This window comes from Phocoena phocoena, chromosome 15 (assembly GCF_963924675.1).
Source record: "Phocoena phocoena chromosome 15, mPhoPho1.1, whole genome shotgun sequence".
NCBI classification, from domain to species: domain Eukaryota; kingdom Metazoa; phylum Chordata; class Mammalia; order Artiodactyla; family Phocoenidae; genus Phocoena; species Phocoena phocoena.
The window spans coordinates 16,655,275-16,674,616 of NC_089233.1; the positions used below are offsets into that span (position 1 = coordinate 16,655,275).

General features: G+C 55.3%; 2 protein-coding genes across 4 annotated transcripts; both read left to right on the top strand.

The window, feature by feature from the left end:
* The first annotated feature begins 3,989 nt into the window (after window positions 1-3,989).
* Window positions 3,990-11,289, top strand: SPNS1 (SPNS lysolipid transporter 1, lysophospholipid). Of its 3 annotated transcripts, XM_065891803.1 has the most exons (12): window positions 3,990-4,230; window positions 4,329-4,394; window positions 6,173-6,309; window positions 7,457-7,608; window positions 7,705-7,771; window positions 8,581-8,726; window positions 9,029-9,184; window positions 9,471-9,660; window positions 10,021-10,086; window positions 10,358-10,456; window positions 10,750-10,921; window positions 11,195-11,289. In XM_065891803.1, exons 1-12 carry the CDS (start codon window positions 3,990-3,992, stop codon window positions 11,287-11,289), a joined length of 1,587 nt encoding a protein of 528 aa, XP_065747875.1. The 3 variants fall into 3 exon arrangements, with proteins under 3 accessions (XP_065747875.1, XP_065747876.1, XP_065747877.1); XM_065891804.1 differs by lacking the exon at window positions 9,029-9,184; XM_065891805.1 differs by lacking the exons at window positions 4,329-4,394; window positions 9,029-9,184.
* Window positions 11,290-12,415: 1,126 nt separating this feature from the next.
* Window positions 12,416-15,926, top strand: LAT (linker for activation of T cells). The gene is made up of 10 exons (XM_065893188.1): window positions 12,416-12,518; window positions 12,687-12,714; window positions 12,840-12,874; window positions 13,142-13,226; window positions 13,360-13,424; window positions 13,517-13,694; window positions 13,766-13,860; window positions 15,439-15,501; window positions 15,699-15,761; window positions 15,859-15,926. The coding sequence occupies exons 1-10, from the start codon at window positions 12,416-12,418 to the stop codon at window positions 15,924-15,926; spliced, it is 783 nt and encodes a 260-aa protein (XP_065749260.1).
* Window positions 15,927-19,342: the final 3,416 nt, after the last annotated feature.

The following is a 19,342-nucleotide window of genomic DNA, read 5'->3' on the forward strand; positions in this document are numbered from 1 at the left end:
CCTGGAACCCACGCGCATGGGTGAAAGAGAGAAAACCCGCACGCCACAACTAGAGAGAAGCCTGAGCGCCACAACTAGAGAGAAACCCAGACTGCGTGCCATAACGAAAAGATCCTGCATGCCTCAATAAAGATCCCGTGGACCACAACTAAGACCTGACTCAGCCAAAAAAAAAAAAAAAAAGGCACCTGGGGGAATTCCCTGGTGGTCCAGTGGTTAGGACTCAGCACTTTCACTGCAGGGGGCACAGGTTCGATCCCTGGTGGGGGAACTAAGATCCTGCATGACATGCAGGCGTGGCCATAAATAAATAAATAAATAAATAAATAAATAAATAAATGTCACCTATACTTGGGGAAGAACCAAATATTTTTCCCATTTGCCAAAACCAATTAGCATCAAAGTATTTGTCTTTATAACCAGAAAGTTTTATTTTCATTAATGTCCAGAGGTACTGTGTTTGGACTACAGATTTTTTATTTTATTTTTTAGCTTAATGGAATTTAATTTACATGCCTCAGCATTCACTCATTTTAAGTCTACAGTTCAATGAGTTTTAGTAAATGTCCACAGTCCTGCAGACGTTTCCTGGTGCCTCTTTGTACCTCCTCCTCCCCCTGGCCCCAGGCAACCACTAATCTGCTTTCTGTCACATTAGTTTTGCCTTTTCTGTATTTTATATGAATGGAATAATACAGTATGCAGTCTTTTGTGTCTGGGGTCTCTCACTTAGCACAGTGTTTATGAGATTTACCCATACTGTATGTATCATTGAGCAGTGTTCCTCTGTATCAATATACTATTCACCTGTCGATGGATACATGGGTTTTTTTCAATTTTTTTGGCTATGATGAATAATGCTTCTATGGACATTCACATACAGGCTTTTGTTTGGATATGTTTTCATTTTTTGTTGATAGATACCTAGTAGTGGAGTTGCTGGGTCATATGGGAAGTGTATGTTTAATTTTTTTTAAATTTATTTATTTTTGGCCGCGTTGGGTCTTCGTTGCTGCGTGCGGGCTTTCTCTAGTTGTGGCGAGCGGGGGCTACTCTTCGTTGCTGTGCACAGGCTTCTCATTGCGGTGGCTTCTCTTGTTGTGGAGCATGGGCTCTAGGCACACAGGCTTCAGTAGTTGTGGCACGCAGGCTCAGTAGTTGTGGTGCACGGGCTTAGTCGCTCCGCAGCATGTGGGATCTTCCCGGACCAGGGCTCAAACTCGTGTCCCCTGCATTGGCAGGCGGATTCTTAATCATTGTGCCACCAGGGAAGCCCTGTATGTTTAATTTTTAAAGAAACTGCCTAATTGTTTCTCAAAGTAGCTGTACTCTTTGCATTCCCACAAACATTCATATCATTTCCAGTACTTTATCAGGGTATTTATTTCTTTATTTAGGCCACGCCTTGCGGCATGCAGGATCTTAGTTCCCACCCAGGGATTGAACACATGCCCGCTGCAGTGGAAGTGCAGGGTCTTAACCACCGGACTGCCAGGGAAGTCCCAGTGCGTTTATTTTTTTAAGCTATTCTAGTATAGCTGTATCTTAATGTGTTTTTAATTCTATCTTCCATAATGACCAATGGTGTCATAAACTTGTTGGCCATTCATATATCTTTTTTAAACATCTTTATTGGAGTATAATTGCTTTACAGTGTCGTGTTAGTTTCTGCTGTATAACAAACTGAATCAGCTATATGCCTATGTATATCCCCATATCCCCTCCCTCTTGCATCTTCCTCCCACCCTCCTCATCCCCCCTCTAGGTGGTCGCAAAGCACCGAGCTGATCTCCCTGTGCTATGCATATATCTTCTTTTGTGAGATGTCTGTTCAAATCTTTTGCCCACTTAAAAAATTGTGTTTTTGTCTTACTGAGTTTTAAGAGTTCTTTATACATCTGGATAGAAGTCCTTTGTCAGATACATGCTTTGCAAATGCTTCCTTCCAATCAGTGGCTTGCCTTCTCATTTCACAGGTGCACCTTTTGCATGCAAAAGCTCCTTCAGATAAGCTCTATGAGGGTAGGTAAATCTGCAGTTGCCTGACACCCAGCACAATGTCAGGCATATAGTAGCTGCTCAATAGTACTGAGGAAATTCAGTGACTACAATCTGAAATTCCTCTCCATCTCTTTCCTTTAGACCCTAAAGGGAGACCAGGCTTAAGGTTCTGAAACGTGAAGTACTCCTGGGGCAACGCCAAGCAGGACAGTGACTCAAGAGTTTCTGATAAGGCCTCTTGCATGGGTCCCAAGAACATGAGACTCTAGAATTTCGGCAGAGGGACTTAAGAGGTCTGGTTGGAAGAGGGGTCTTGAAGCTGCCTTTGCATAGAACTACACTAACTTTACTTAGAGTGTATGTTTATTAGCTGTAGCTTGGCGATTGGGGCGGCGAGGCACTTAGGAACAAAGCTGTTTTGGTGCCAGGGCTCTGTGGTCGAGCCCCGTCCATGGCTAGGAGTCTCCTTAGCCCCTGGCTGTTCCAAGTGAGATCATCAGAGGGCGCAAGTTGGAGGTGAGGAAAAACTGGCTCCAGACGCGGCCGGTGGGGTCTGGGGACACTTTCTTAAACGTCTGCAGGGAAAGCTCAGCTGGGTTGGGGAATCCGAAGGGTAGGGACGGGGGCCACTGTTCACCATTCATTCATTCATCCAACACTTACTGAGCACGTATGAAGCCCCAACCGGACACCGTGGGGAAGAGAGTAAGAACTGTCTGTTGGGACTTCACTGATGGCACAGTGGTTAAGAATCTGCCTGCCAATGCAGGGCACACGAGTTTGATCCCTGGTCTGGGAAGATCCCACATGCCATGGAGCAGCTAAGCCCGTGCGCCACAACTACTGAGCCTGCGCTCTAGAGCCTGCGAGCCACAACTACTGAGCCAGTGCTCCTGAACGAGAGAAGCCACTGCAATGAGAAGCTCGCGCACCGCAATGAACAGGGGCCCCCGCTCGCTGCAACTAGAGAAAGCCTGCGCGCAGCAACGAAGACCCAACACAGCCAAAAAATACATATAGGGCTTCCCTGGTGGCGCAGTGGTTGAGAGTCCACCTGCCGATGCAGGGGACACGGGTTCGTGCCCCGGTCTGGGAAGATCCCACATGCCGCGGAGCGGCTGGGCCCGTGAGCCATGGCCGCTGAGCCTGCGCGTCCGGAGCCTGTGCTCCGCAACGGGAGAGGCCACAACAGTGAGAGGCCCGCGTACCGCAAAAAAAAAAAAAAAAAACAAACATATAAATAAATTTCTAAAAACACAACCGTCTGTTGGCACGTTTAGAGATATTTACAGTACTACCGTATTTCCAGAATCTTTTAAGGTTCCATTATCTCGTTTGATCTCGTTCAGTAAGAAGTCTGCCAAGCGGCGTCGCAGATAAGGAAGCCGAGATTCAGAGTGGGAAGGACTGTAACAGCTCACCCAGACACCTTTAGGTCGGCTGTCACGGCGGGAACGCAGCCGAGGACCGTGGCGACCGGCCACAGTCACGTGACGCGGGAACGTCGGCAAAACCGCAGGGGCGCGCGCGGCCTCCGTAGTCGCGTCAGGGGCCGGCCCGCAGCGGCGTCCACCGCCCCCGCCCCTGCTCCAGTGTCACATGACCGGCTCTTAGCCAACATGGCGGTGGCGGTGGTGGTGGTTCGGCGCCGGGGCTGACCAACCGCGAATGCGGTGGGCTCCTACCCGGGGTGAGGGGTGGCCTCAACCGGGAGGGGGCGGGGGATCGGACTCTCCTCAACCCGTTCCTGTCTCTGATCTCACCGGAGTTCCACTCGTCCCTCCGCGCGGTGTGTCTGCCAGGGCGGGGACGCATGATAGAGCCCGGGTTCCAACCCCCGTGCTCTGTGCTTCGGGGCAAGCTCCTCTCGGTGTCCGAGCGCACTTCCCTCGCCTGGGTTCCCTCCATCCTCCTTTCTCCAGCCTCCTCCCCTCGCAGGTGGGATCGTCGGTGGGACCGTAGCGCGGGCGGGCGCGGCCCCCGGGACCATGTCCGGGTCCGACACCGCGCCCTTCCTCAGCCAGGCGGATGACACGGACGACGGGCCTGCGCCCGGCACCCCGGGGTTGCCTGGGTCCATGGGGAACCCGAAGTCCGAGGATCCCGAAGTCCCAGACCGGGAGGGACTGCAGCGCATCACGGGCTTGTCTTCGGGCCGTTCGGCTCTCATAGTGGCCGTGCTGTGCTACATCAACCTCCTTAACTACATGGACCGCTTCACCGTGGCTGGTACTGACTTCTGGGAGAAAGTTAGAAAGGGGGATGGGAGCGGGGTCCCGAAGGTGGGGTTGCCTCGGCCAGCCCATCCTGAGTCTTCTCCTTCCCAGGCGTCCTTCCGGACATTGAGCAGTTTTTCGACATCGGAGACAGTAGCTCTGGCCTTATCCAGACGGGTGAGTGGAGGCCCCTCCTGGGCACACAGCACCTCTTCTTTCTGTTCTACCCCAGTTGGGGCCACACGCTGGCGTGCCTGGGGCCTTATTTTTGGGAGGTCTGGTGGCTGAGCTAGGGGAGGAGATGGCCATGGCTCTGCCCTGAGGCTGTCCTGTTCGATTAGGACACCACATTTAAAGAGATTTAAAGAGGGAGTCAGTTTTATATAACAGTTAAGACAGACCTGGGTTTATATACCAGCTTTTCACTTAATGTGATGGTAGGCAAGGCCCTCAACCTCTCTAAGCCTCACTTTCCTTGTCTGTGAGCTGGAACTAGTAATAACCCCGGCTCACCTCATAGGGCTGATGTGAGGATTAAATGAGATAATGCCTGTGAAGTGCACAGTACAGTATTGGAAAATGGTAGGCACCCAGTAAATAATGGCAGAAGAGGCTGTCTAGAAGGGGAGGAGGTGAGTTTTACTTGTTCAGAACTTTGGGATTTATGGGAAAGGCAAAGCCAAGGCCAAGTCCTATTGTCCTTCCTTCCCTCCTTCCTTCATTTCTGAGCACCTACCATGTGCCAGGCCCTGGAGGAAGTACTGATAACATCCAAAGAATTTCACAAGACGTTTTACCCCCATTCTCTTCTAATCCTTTATCAGCCAAGGAGTTATTATTCTTGTTTTATAGAGAAAGTAGGTAGTATCATCTACATTTTTATAAAGAAACTGAGGCTTGGAGAGGAGTTAAGACTTGCCTAGGGTCACACAACAAGTTCGAGGCAGAAGAGGAGTTTGAAACCAGGTCTTGCAGTGTTCTTTGCTCCACTCCAGGCCACCAAGGAACTGGAGTTATTTAAGCCAAAGTTTAATGGAATGAGAATGGGATCATAGGTCCAGGTCTGCAAATCTCTAAAGAGTTGTTGAGTTAGAGAAGAAATAGGTCTGGGACTTCCCTGGCAGTCCAGTGATTAAGACTCTGTGCTCCCAATGCAGGGGGCGGGGGTTCAATCCCTGGTCCTGTAACTAAGATCCCACATGCCCTGTGGCTCAGCAAAAAAAAAAAAAAAAAGAAAAAAAAGAAAAAAAAAACCACCAGGTCTTTCTCGGCAACCCTCTTCACGTTTTCATTCAACACATGTTTGTTGAGCACCTGTTTTGTGCTCGGCAGTGTGTTAAGTGATGGAGACACAGTCATGGCCAATACAGTCCTGTCTTCCTGGAGCCAACATTTTGCTGTGCATGAGGGGGGCAACAGTCCCTGAAAACCTAAACTAATAATGAGATACTTTTCTATAGAAATAACTGTTATGTAAAAGAAGACAGAGTAGCTGTGATAGAGAGAGACTGGATATGTGGTGGTTGGGAGCTGAGGGTGAAGGAGCCAAGGTTGTGGAGCTCAGGGGAGAGGAGAGAACAATTCCAGAGAGGACAGCAGGTGCCCAAAGCCTTAAGGTGGTATTGAACTTGGCAGTTGGGCCATTGGGGTACAGAGAGGGAAAGTGGATAAGCATGAAGTTGGAGGGGTAGGGAGAGGCTAGATCAGATAAGTGCATTGCAGACCAGGGTAGGAGGAAGCCATGAGTCAGCTGGGCCATCCATCCTACAATGGAAGATTTGAAGAACATTGGAGCTGGAGCTGGACAACTACTACCTCCCCCCACTCCCGCTTGCAGGAAGCTCTGATAGTTTCAGGGTTGGGAGTTATTCCTGCCCCCCTTCGCCCTCCCTGAGCTGGTTTGGGGGTGGGCTAGGGGTACTGGGGCTGGGCTGTGACTCTCTGCTTCCCCCCAGTGTTCATCTCCAGTTACATGGTGTTGGCACCTGTGTTTGGCTACCTGGGTGACAGGTACAATCGGAAGTATCTCATGTGCGGGGGCATTGCCTTCTGGTCCCTGGTGACACTGGGGTCGTCCTTCATCCCCAGAGAGGTGAGGTCCCACACTGGCTCCTGCTTCTGCCCTCCCCCCCGCCCTCTCCTCCCCCCAACCCTGACTCCCCCATCAGTCTTTGCTGCTGCTCTTTGGAGTCATTGCAGACTGGGCCCGGGGAACTTGTGCCGTTCCCTTGGTCCATGCCGTCTTCTGTTCCCTGTTTGCCTGAGTTATCTGCCCACCCCATCCTCTCCCCTTTTCTTCCAGAACCTTCTTCTGTCCATCATCCCCTCCTTCCACTGCACACCTAAACACACACATTTCTCTGTCACAGGAAAGACCTTACCAGGACTGCCCTCTGTCGGTCTTCCTCTTCCTAGTCAGACTTCCACAGAGGGGAGCTCCAGTCTGGGTGAAGGAGCAGCTGGGGCGAGGCTCTCATTTTGCCTGCACTTCTCCTCCCACTCCCCGCTTGAGCACTGCTGACTAACCTGCCCCCGTCCCTCCGTTGCCAAAGTCAGCAGTGCCCTGTCAGTTGCTAGCTGTAGCTCCTACTTCCTAGTCCTGTTCTCGCTGGATCTCCTGGGAGCCTCTGGCTCTGTTGACCTACTTCTTCCTTCCGAAAACTCTCTTCTAACTTCTGTGACCCCCTCTTCTGGTTTTCGTCCTGCCTCCCTGGCTGTTGCTTCTTTGCTCCTTTGAAATCACCTCTGTCTGTTCTCACTTTCTGACCTGGGACTCTGTCTCCTCAGCCCCGGACACTACACACTCTCCTTGGGTGACTGTGCCTTGTTGTTAGCTTTGGTGTCTCTGGTAGACAAATAAACCCCCGCCTAAGATCACTATTCACTGTTGGGGTGTCTTGGGTGGTTTGGACAAGATAGAAATAAAGATTTATTTCGTACCTACTGGGTGCAAGGTAATGAACAGACCTTTTGTTGTCCAGTTCTCACAATAGGTATGGAAACAAGTTGTTATTATCCCCCTTTTGCAGATAAGGAAACTGAGGCTCAGAGAGGTTAAGTTGTTTTCTCAGAGTCACAGCTAGTAAGTAGTGGAGCCAAGATTCAAGCTCAGTTTGGTTTGATTCTAAAACCCAGGCCTCTCCTGCCATCCCTGCCACCTCTCCAGAGCTGGCTGGTGAGGGAGGCTGGGAGGCTGGCTGCAGGGCGGGGTGCCACCTGCCCCATATCTCGTTCCCCAGCGATTCTGGCTGCTCCTCCTGACCCGGGGCCTGGTGGGGGTCGGGGAGGCCAGTTACTCCACCATCGCACCCACCCTCATCGCTGACCTCTTCGTGGCAGACCAGCGGAGTCGGATGCTCAGCGTGTTCTACTTTGCCATCCCTGTGGGCAGGTGAGTGGACCTCGGGCCTGGTGGGGAGGCAGAAGGGCCTTGCCTGGAACGGGACTGACCAGCCGTCTCTTCTCCTCCCCCACCCGCTTCCCACAGTGGTCTGGGTTACATTGCAGGCTCCAAAGTGAAGGATGTGGCCGGGGACTGGCACTGGGCTCTGCGGGTGAGTCGGGTCACGGCCTGGGGAAGAGTTAGTGGTACACTCACTGACTCCCCATTTCTACCGTCAGACACCCCCTTTCGAAGGCAGTGCTCACTCTGCCAAGCCTACAGGCAGCCTAGCTGCCCTCACTGCGAAGCCACATGCTGGGTAAAACTCTTGATTGCAGGTGATAGAAGCCCATTGTACGACTGTAAACCCCCAAATGAGACTGTATTGGCTCTCATAATGGAAAGTCCCAGGGTGAGCTTCTGGTAAAGCTGGATGCAGGACTCCCACAGTGTCACAGGAATTTGATCATCCTTTTCTCAGCTCTACTTTCCTCTGTTATCTTCCTTCTCAAGCAAGTGAAAGCTCCACGTGTTTATCTTCCCATTTAGAAACTTCAGCACCCTGGATCCTTGAGCAGTAGTCCTGGACGGTGTCTGATTAGATGAACGTGGGTCACATGCTGGCACTGACTCAATCACTGAGGCCTGGGAGGTTTAACATTACTCTTGGCAAAGTCTGGGTTACAAGCCCCACCCGATTTGAACCACATGGGTTGAGAGAAATGGGGGAGGTGGTTTCCCAAAAGAAAATTAGGGTGCTGTTGCTAAAGAGGGAGCAGTTAGGCTTACAGAAACACTTCCTAGTGGCAGTCACCCCCTCCCCTCGACCACAGGTTCAGCTTCCTTGAGCAGGCACTGACTGGGTGTTTGAGGTCTTGGGGCCTGAGTTGCTTTTATACACGCTCAATTTCTCTCAGCCCCCAGGGTTGAGTGTCTCCCCGTCGGTGTCGGTGCCTTTCTTGAAGCCCACTCTTTCCCCAGGTGACACCAGGTCTAGGAGTGCTGGCTGTTTTGCTGCTGTTCCTGGTAGTACGGGAGCCACCAAGGGGAGCTGTGGAGCGCCACTCACACTCACCACCCCTGAACCCCACCTCGTGGTGGGAAGATCTGAGGGCTCTGGCAAGAAAGTGAGTTCAGTTCCATCCTAACCCAACATCTGAGGCCCCCAGGGAGGCCCTGAGGTCTAGTTTGAGATTTACATGGGTGTGGTCTTTGTTCTGTTTTCTGTCAGCTGGCCCTACCCTAAGGCCAGGAATTCTGTCGCCACTGCCCCCTTATGGCAACTTCTTGAATTACAGGCCCAGATCCTGGAGGCCAGAACAGCCTCCAGACTCAGTGCCCTATTAAAATAAGCCAGAGAGGGAGAAGAGAGGTCTCTGACACCGATACCTCAGTGGAGTCTAACTTCCTCCCTCCTAATTGTCTGCAGTCCTAGTTTCATCTTGTCTTCCCTTGGTTTCACTGCTGTGGCCTTTGTCACGGGCTCCCTGGCTCTTTGGGCTCCTGCTTTCTTGCTGCGTTCCCGTGTGGTCTTGGGGGAGACCCCCCCCTGCCTTCCTGGAGACTCCTGCTCTTCCTCTGACAGGTACCCAGATGGGGTCTGGTCTGGGTAGCCCTGTAGGTGGCAGGGGATGAAGTGGAGAGAGTCTGTGATTCAGACTCAGGCAAGGAGAGTGTGAATCCTGACTCCACAAGCTGCTTTCTCTCCCAGAGTCTCAGTTTCCTAGTCTGGGAATAGGTGCCTTCCTCTTGTGAACCATGGGGTGCTGTGCCTGGATAGACCTGCGTTGTGAGGGTGGCCAGGATGGACGATCGTTCTCTCTGGGCCATGGGGGTGAGGCTAGCCCCCTTGCCCCTCCCCTTCCCTCCAGCCTCATCTTTGGGCTCATCACCTGCCTCACCGGGGTCCTGGGTGTGGGCCTGGGCGTGGAGATCAGCCGCCGACTCCGCCGTTCCAACCCCCGGGCTGACCCGCTGGTTTGTGCTGCTGGCCTCCTGGGCTCTTCACCCTTCCTCTTCCTGTCCCTCGCCTGTGCCCGTGGTAGCATCGTGGCCACCTATGTGAGTAGCCAGCAGGTGTCTAAGGGGGTGTTCTGGGTCCAGGTTGGAGGAATGGTGCACTGGGGCAGGACTAGGGTCAGAGCCAACTCTGGAGTGGGAATGCCTGGGTTTGAATCTCAGCTCTGGCCATTCTTAGCTGTGTGACATTGGGCAAGTGACTTAACCTCTCTGTGCTCAGTTTCATCTTCTGTAAAATGAGAATAATAGTAGCAACTGTCTCCTAGGGGTGTTGTGAGGGTTAAATGAGTTAATAGATGGGCCTGGTACCTAGTGAACCCTCCATGTGTTTGCTCGTCTTGTGATGAGACCAACGCCCCACCCCTGTTCCCCCTCCTTCACCGCCTACCTCCCATCCCCCAGATTTTCATTTTTATTGGAGAGACACTGCTGTCCATGAACTGGGCCATTGTGGCTGACATTCTGCTGGTGAGTAGGTGGCCCAGGGTTACCCCAGAGGCTGATGGGAGCAGGGAGTTGGGGCAGGGGACCTCACTTGCCTTGAACTGTGACCTTCACCCCTTCTTCAAAACCCAGCCCTGGACTGACTTCAGAGTCCAACCCCAGGTGGGCCTGTAGCCCGGACCCACCCTGCCCTTCACCCCAGCCACACCTCTGAGCTGGGGTTCACCTGACCTCAGCCTAGGCTGAGCCTTGGCCCTGTCCCCGCCCTCTGTCTCCTGCCCCTCTTTCCTCCCAGTACGTGGTGATCCCCACACGACGCTCCACCGCTGAAGCCTTTCAGATCGTGCTGTCCCACCTGTTGGGTGACGCTGGGAGCCCCTACCTGATTGGCTTGGTGAGCACGGTCCCTTGGCTGGGCCTGGGATGGGGCTCGGGGGACCCCACATTCCCAGTACCAGCTGGTGGCCAGTGGCCTGAGCACAGGCCAGATTAGAGGGTCTCACCCTAGTGAGGCATCTGAGTCCCCTGTGCCAGGCACTCTTCACCTCAGAGGCTCAGCTGGGTGGGCACGATTTTGTCTTGTCAGATTTCTACCGGTAAGGTCCAGGCCTGAGTCTCCTTCATTCTCCTGGAGTTCAGGGGCTTCCTCTCCGTTCTCCTGACTTTTCTATCCTTGTCTACCTGCAGATCTCCGACCGCCTCCGCCAGGGCTGGCCCCCCTCCTTCTTGTCTGAGTTCCGGGCCCTGCAGTTCTCGCTCATGCTCTGCGCCTTCATGGGGGCGCTGGGCGGCGCAGCCTTCCTGGGCGCTGCCATCTTCATTGAGGGCGACCGCCGGCGGGCCCAGCTGCACGTGCAGGGTCGGTCGGGCCTCCCCGCTGTCCGTCCACAGCTCCTTGCCTAACTTCATGATGCTGCCTGCTTGTCCATCCATCCGCCCACCCAGCCCCGTGTCCCTGGCAGCCCTCAGTCCACAGCCCTCCCCTCCCTCGGCCTCGGGTCTCTCTGTCCCACGAGCTGATGCCCCACTGTGTGTCTCTGCTGCCCCGTCCATTTGCTAGTGCCTGTTTGTCCCCTCCCTGGCCCAGTGTCTGTCTGTCCATCCAGCCCTGGCTCTGATCCCCCCCCGACAGGTCTGTTGCGTGAGGCCGGGCCTGCTGATGACCGCATCGTGGTGCCCCAGAGAGGACGCTCCACCCGGGTCCCCGTGTCCAGTGTGCTCATCTGAGGCGTCTCCGCTTGCTACCTGCACATCTACCACAGCTGGCCCTGGGCCCACCCCAGGAGGCGCCCGGGCCCAAATCCTCGGCTGGCCCATTTTCTAGGAGGGGCCTTGGGCCGTGTTCCAGCTCCTACACACTACACAGGTGGCCAAGAGGGGATTCTGGGGGTCCGGGAGGGGGATCCCCCGCCACTGGAGCAGCCTCAGGGGCTCGGTGCTATTTGTAACTGAATAAAGTTTGTAGCCAGACCCCAAGTGCCTGCTGGAGTCTCTCTGGGTGCTAGTGACCCCTGGATTGCAGGGGACGCCCCCTCTCTAGTCCCAGGTTCCCAGGGGCTGTTGGGTCACTCCTGCGGGCCCTTGGGCAAATCCCTGCCCTTCTGGGCCAGTGAATGAGGGGGCGGAGTGAGCTGGCTCTGTGTGACCAGGAGTCGCTTATGCCCATGTCTCCCCGAGAGCCCACCCTTCTTGGCAGGCCGGCCAGGGTGAGGTGGGGTGGGCACGCCCTGGGCGCCTCAGAATTCCTGGTGTCAGGGCCTCCCTCCCTGCCGCCTCCTTGAGCCACGCTGTGGAGGGCACGGCAGCTGGCTGGCCTGCAAGTATCTTTTCCTCCTCCCACTGGTCTGAGTTGCCCCTTGTCCCGGGGACCAGCAGACCCTTCCTGAGGGCCCAGGCCGGCTCCTGAGGCCGCCTCCTCCCCCTCCCCACTGGCTGGGTGGGGGTGGGAAGGGGGAGGGTACAGCCAGCTGAGCCCTGATGATTTCCTGCCCTCACCCGGCGCTCACCACAGCTTCCTGCCACAGGCAGGCAGGCACTGAGGAGAGGCAGGCGCAGAGTCCAGGGGCAGGTAGGGCTGGGGCACAGGGTCTGTGTAGGGGTGGCTGGCGCCAGACTCCAGGTCAGGGCCTGACCGCCCTGGGTTCAAGGGTCTTCCAGAGCCTGCGCTGACGCCCGCTGAGGGGAGGAGACCCAGGGAGCCCCCGAGGAGGGCGCAGCTGCCCCCCACCAGGCTCCCAGCCTGGTGCCCGCTCGGCCCCTGTACCCTTTGTGGCCTGGCCCTTGCCCCGCTGCTGCTCTGTCCCCGAGGGGTGTGCGGCGAGCAGCTAGGCCCGGTCCACGCTCTCCCCTGCAGATGGAGGCAGTCAGCCTGGTCCTCTTTGTGCTGGGCCTCCTGCTGCTGCCTCTCTTGGCTGTGCTGCTGATGGCATTGTGTGTGCGTTGCCGAGAGCTGCCAGGTGAGTGGGTGCTGGTGGGGCGTCCAGACACACCGACAGGGATCCTCACCCCACGCCCCAACTCCTTTGTCCCTCTTTAACTCTTTTGAGTCACTGAGAGCCCCGTACTCCATCACCGTCTGCCCTCATCACCCCCTCTTCCTGCCTCACGGGCCGTCTCTTCCCCAGGCTCATATGGCACTGCTGCCTCCGATGGGTGAGTCTGCCCCGTCTGCCCTGGGTGTCTCCCTCAATACCCCATGTAGGGCTGGGCCCCAGGGGACTGAGATGGGGTCTGGGGCCTCTCCCAGCTGTTTACCCAAACTGTGTCTCTCCTGCTAGTTTGACCCCAAGTAGCATCGTGATCAAACCGCCTCGTGAGTACATGGAGGGTCACCTTCCTTGGATGCGGGGGGAGCGTCTCCTGGCGTGGGTGGGAGAGTGTGTGCCTTTGTTCGGTTTCCCCCTGTGGCTGCCCACACGGCCTTGACCTGAGCTGGGGGTGGGGAGGGAGATGGGTGCCCCCCCCACCAGGCCTGTCCAGGGCACAGGGGTGTCGGGGGTTAGTCTGCCCTTCGAGGCCTCGTCCAGGGTAGGGGCGTGAGCTTTGGAGTCATTCCTTCAGCTTGGTCCTGTGTTCTCAGCCACAGTCGCCCCCTGGCCACCAGCCACTTCCTACCCGCCTGTGACCTACCTGCTCCAGAGCCAGCCAGACCTGCTCCGCATCCCGTAAGTGGCCGCTTCCCCTCCAAATCCCCCTTTTTACCCCCTCACCTGCTTGGATTGGGGGCCTCTTTCCCTGTTGCAATCCCTCTTGCCCCACAGCCCCACCCCAGCCTGCCCTCTGACCTTTGATTCCCAGGAGATCCCCACAGCCCCCCGGAGGCTCCCCCCGCATGCCGTCTTCCCAGCAGGACTCAGATGGCGGTAAGCGTGGAGCCGGGCCCGTGGGGCTGGGGCCAGGCGGAGGACAGGCCCCTCTGAGCTAGCTCAGTCTCCCTCTCCTGCTCTCTCTGCAGCCAACAGCGTGGCCAGCTATGAGAACGAGGGTGCGTCAGGGGCCCCGGCGGCCCTGGTTGGGAGGAGGCTGGGGCCTGTCCTGGGCTCCGCTGACCCTGTGTCGTTACCCACCCCAGAGGCAGTCTGTGAGGATGCGGACGAAGATGAGGATGAGGAAGACTATCCCGAGGGCTACTTGTGAGTGGCCAGGCGGGAGGTGGGAGCTGAGGCCGGGGCTCCTTGCTCACCCGCTCCTTGGCTCCCCTCAGGGTCGTGCTTCCTGACAACGTCCCGGCCACTGGCGCCGCCGTCCCACCAGCTCCTGCGTCCAGCAACCCTGGCCTCCGAGATAGCGCCTTCTCCAGTGAGTCGGCCTTCTGACCACTCCCCGCCCCTCTGTGCTGAGGCCCCTCGGCTCTTCCCTCTCCTCCTGGACGTTTGCTCCCCCTCCATTTTCTCTCTTCTCTCTTTTTAGCACTTCTGTCCTTCAGATAGGGGCACTTCCGGCTCCGATCGTCTGATTTCCTTACCTTTTCTCTTCTCCTCCCTCCTTGTCTTTTGCTTTTATTGTCTGCAAGATTTCCTTGACTTTATTCTTCTTTTGAGTCTATGCTTTCGTCTTTCTTGTCCAAAAGCCCTTTCTTCATCTCTGAATGTTCCTTTTTCATAGCCTCCTATCTTGTCTCACAAAGGCAGTATCATCTCGTAAATCTCTAAGGATATTGATTATAGGTCGTCTTTTTTGGGGTTTCTTTGGGAAGTTTTCTTCTGCTTCCTGTGTTGTTTCAGTTTCCTTTGGGCTGCTTTTCTCTCTTCGTTTTGGTTCCATCCTGCCTGTTGGAGGCTTTTCTAAGTGTGTTGTGATCTTCAGTGTTCCATTCCTCTCCTTCCTCTCTATACTTGCTCTGGGTCTTGACTTCCACACCCTGGCTTCATGTGCCATCCTGATTCTCAACTCACGGCCTCTCTCTTGAGCCCCAGACCATCAGTCCAAGTGCTTATTTTCATTCATTCATTCACTCATTCAGTCATCCATCATATTTACTGGGTGCCCCTGATATAATCACATCTAATGAGGCAGAGTTGTGATTAAAACAGCTAACATTATTGAAGGCCTACTACATGCCCTACTAAGAGTTTTATGTGTATTAACTTATTAATATTAAACGTCACAATTCCCAGGGGCTTTTGATCCTGTCCCTTCCCCTCCTGCCCCACACTTGTCCCATCTGTACAATGATTTGTTTATTTAACAGAAACTTGGCAGCACTTACGGTATGACAGGCCTTATTTTAATTCACCGTTTTCACAACACCCCTGTGCAGTGGGTACCGTTCCTCACCCTATTTTACAGATGAGAAAACTGAGGCCCAGAGCGGTTAGGTAGCTTGCCTGAGGTTGCACAGTTAGTTAATGCTGGAGCTGGACTTGAACCTGGGCAGTCTGACTCCGAAGCCTGCCTTGTCCACATCCTCAGGGAGAAATAGGTCAACACATGAAAGAATAAGATGTCGTTAATGGTGCTAGGCGCTAGGAAGGATCAAGGACAGGAGAGGGGGGTCAGGGCGGGCCTGGCTGAGGAGGAAGGGCCAGCAGGGCTGATGGCGCCTCTGACTCGGCCCAGCCCCGCGTGTTGTTTCCTTCCGCACACGTGTCGCCCAGCCCCACCACCCCGAGCTGCTCCCCGGCCCTGCTCCCCGGCCTGGGGGACACGCTGGGGCCTGCTGTCTCTCCTCCCACAATTCCGTTTCCCCTAATCAATTCTGGTCAAGCCGTCCTACTTCTCTCCATCGCCACCTGCGTGGCAGGTCCGGACCGCCCTCCCTGCCTCCCTCTGGGGCTGACAGTGGGGATGGTCTCTGGGGGCTGCGGTTGGGAGCCTCTGGGTGTCTGCCTCGGGGGTCTGGGTAACAGTGCGTGGGCGCCAATGCTTTTCCTGCAGTGGAGTCGGGGGAAGATTACGTGAATGTCCCTGAGAGTGAGGAGAGCGCGGATGCTTCTCTGGGTGAGTGGCTGGGGTCTGCCTTCCCTCCGCACTCTCGCACCCCCCCCATCCTCACTCTCATTCCGGCCTTGAGGGTGCCCACCGCCCCCTCTCTGGCTTCCTCACCCTCTGCCTGGGTGTCCTCCTCCTCTCTCACCCTCAGTGTGGCCTGCCCCCCTTTCGGTATGGCCGTCCCTCCTTCTGACCTGTCCCCACAGATGGGAGCCGGGAGTACGTGAACGTGTCCCAGGAGCTGCCGCCCGTGGAGAGGACCAAGCCTGGTGTGTGTCGGGGGAGGTAGGGCAGACGCTGGGGGAGCTGCCTTGGAGGAGAGCGGGATGGCCTGTCAGCTGAAGACCAATCTCCCTTCCCTCGCAGCCGGCCGGAGTTCCCAGGAGGTGGAGGGTGAGGAAGCTCCAGATTACGAGAATCTCCAGATCCACTGAAGGCCCGGTGAGAGGCCCGCCCGGCCCGGCCCTGCCCTGGGCCTGCGAGCCCTCCCCGCCCTCTCCTCTCTGAGTCTGGGGCCCCTGTGGCCGCCACCGACCTCCTGACCTTGTACCCCTCCCTCTGTCCCTGTCCGCTGTGTTTCAGTGGGAGGCCGTGTGGGGTCTGGAGCCAGCCTTGCCTGGGAGTGCTGAGCTGAACAGCTGGCAGCGGCTCTGTGGGCCCCCACTCGGCATCCCGCCCCGCCTCCAGCCTGACGACAGCCTGAGAACTTTCCCCCTAACTTATTGTCACTTCGGGGGCCCGTCTGTGTGGCCCCAGTACTCTGCACCTTCTGACGCAGCCTGAGAACAAGCCACCCTGGCCCCAGCCCTGCTCTGTAACAGAATAAAGGCTGCTGTGGTCTGTAGTGCTCTTAGCTTTGGGGGGCCCAGTGGGTCGGAGTCAGGGTGAGGGTGGGCTGTGTCCGAGGTCCTGAGTGTGTGTGTGTGTGTGTGTGTGTGTGTGTGTGTTTATGGGTCTCCATCCTTGCAGACCCTCTGTGCTCCCGAGGGTCCTGACCAGGTATGTGTGAGTGACTGAACGAAGCCTGGGACACGTCACCTTCTGAGTGAGGCAGTTCTGAGCCCAGCTGGCACTCCTGGGGCTCAGGTACATCTCCTCATGAGTTAGTCCTTGGAAGTGGCAGACGATGGCCGAGGTGATGGGAAAACAGGGCGTGGGGAAGCGCTGGGTGGGCGTCTAGAGCAAGACCCTTCCCCACTGGCCCCTGGTTTCTCCATCTTTAAAACAAGGGGGTGGACTTGATGACCTCAAAAGGCTTGCTTTTTTAAAAAAAATTAATTAGTTTTTGGCCACATTGAGTCTTTGTTGCTGCGCACGGGCTTTCTCTAGTTGCAGAGAGCAGGGGTTACTCATTGCGGTGGCTTCTCATTGCGGAGCATGGGCTCTAGAGCGCAGGCTCAGTAGTTGTGGCGCACAGGCCCGGTTGCTCCGCGGCATGTGGGATCCTCCCAGACCAGGGCTTGAACTTGTGTCCCCTGCATTGGCAGGCAGATTTTTAACCATAGTGCCACCAGGGAAGTCCCTCAAATGGCTTTCTTAATTCTTACTTTTTGTGGTTCTTAATAAAACAGAACTTTAAAAATTGTCTAAGCCGCTGAAAAAGCTAACGGGCACAGTCCTCTTCAGACGTGACTTAGAGATGACTTACCTGGGGGTTTTGCGAAAATGTAGATTCTGATTCAGTCCATCTGGGATGTAGCCTGAGACTCTGCATCCCTAACGAGCTCCCAAGTGGTTCTGCTGCTGCTCCAAGACCCCCCCCCCCCGAGTACGAGGGTCTGGTGGATACCCTGGTCGTTGGGACTGGCCCCCATGCGGGCGTGTGACCACCTGGCCAGAGTGAGGCCCAGCGCTGGACATGAGCAGGAAGTGTCAGGAAGGAGAAGCTTTTTTTTTTTTTTTTTTTTTTTTTTTTGCGGTACGCGGGCCTCTCACTGCTGTGGCCTCTCCCGTTGCGGAGCACAGGCTCCGGACGTGCGGGCTCAGCGGCCACGGCTCACGGGCCCAGCCGCTCCGTGGCATGTGGGATCTTCCCGGACCGGGGCACGAACCCGTGTCCCCTGCATCGGCAGGCGGACTCTCAACCACTGCGCCACCAGGGAAGCCCAGGAGAAGCTTTTTGTTCATGGCAGTTGTGAAGCTGGGAGAACATGGTCCTGGAGCCCCCACCTGGAGAGCATCCCAAGAATGAAGCCAGTATGGAAGAGAGAAGGCCTGGAGGGGGGCAGGGCTGGCTTCCTGGTGGTGTCAGAATGCCTGGATCTAGTCACACCTGAAGCGAGACATCCCCTCAGACTCTGGTTACTTGGGCCAATAAATGACCAGTTTTCTTCAACCAGCTTGATTTGGGGTTTCTGTCACATACAACTAGAGTAGTCCTGAGCGGGGTGCAAAGTTGTTGGTGTCCTCTGGCCTCCAGAGGTAACAGCAACAGCTCCTCTGTGGAGCACCTGCCACATTTCCATGCTCATTTCATCATTGTCACGGCCCTGTTGTCAGTTACTGTGCGTATCCCCATTTTGCAGGTGAGGAAACACAGGCTCAGAGAGGAAAAGTGATTTGCAGTGGCAAATCTGGGCCTGTTGGCCTCCAGAGTCACTGCCGCCAGCACCCTTGCTCTGAGTGTTGTATTAGGAGCCGCTGCGCCAGGCGGGGAGGTTGTGAGAGGCCTGTTGGAGAAGTGGGGGAGGGAGGTCTGGGGAAGGGTTTGGACAAGCTGGACATCAACAGGTGGCATGGTCTTTTTTTTTGGTTTTTTTTTTTTTGGCCGATGTGTGGCATGTGGGATCTTAGTTCCCCAACCAGGGATCAAACCCACGCCCCCTGCAGTGGAAGCGCGGAGTCCTAACCAGTGGACCACCAGGGAAGTCCAAGTCATTTTATTTGGAGGAAATAGAAAAGGGCAGAGGCACCTTCATGCCTGGGCTGAGGGACAGAAACAGTTTACCAGCAAGGTCATATTGGTGCCACCACCTTGAGAATAACCTAGCGACATCAGTCAAGCTGAGGATGGTGTGTCCCTTTGCCTAGCATATCCCTGGGTATAAACCTGGACAAAGCAGCACATGGGCTAAGGGGTAGGTCCAGGGGGCTCAGGGTAAACTGTAATGGCTGACAGCGGGACACAGCTGATACCGTCACTGGGAGAGTGGACGGGGGGCCTGCAGTCCAGTGACACCGTGGAGACCCACCAGCAGAGAAAGACCAGTGGACTGGAGCAACATGTCACCTCCGATAAATATCACCAGCAGAAGGTGGAGTGAGAAAAGGAAAGCAAGTGTTTTATTTATATCAACCTAAAAACACGAAAAACCTGTACATGTTGTCCAGGGATACACATATATGCAAGGACAGTAAGATAGGCAAAGGACGGAATTCCCAGTCAGTCAAGTGGTTACGACTCTGTGCTTTCACTGCCATGGGCCATGTGTTCCATCCCTGGTCAGGGAGCTAAGATCCCACAAGCCGTGAGTCGCGGCCAAAAAAAAAAGAAAAAGAAAAGAAAAAAAAAGAGAGGCAAAGGAATGAGGAATATCCAACTCTGGAGGGTGGCTACCATGGGCCAGAGCGGGAGGACACCTGGGAAGGAGTTCAGGAAGGGCCTCCGTGATATGTGTAATGTCTTGTTCGTATTAAGCAGGGTTGGATACAGAGGTGTATGATACGTGACTCTCAAGTGTCTGCAAATCTGAATGATTTTGTAATAAGAAGAGAGGCCAAGACCTAAGGGGGCAGTGGATGGAGGCAGAAAAGTAGGGCAGCTTTAGGAGGCAGTAAACAGGAGGCTGAGAGGGGCCGGTCTGTCTGCACCAAGTGGGTGAGTTGCATATGGCGCTCCAGGCTTTAGGAG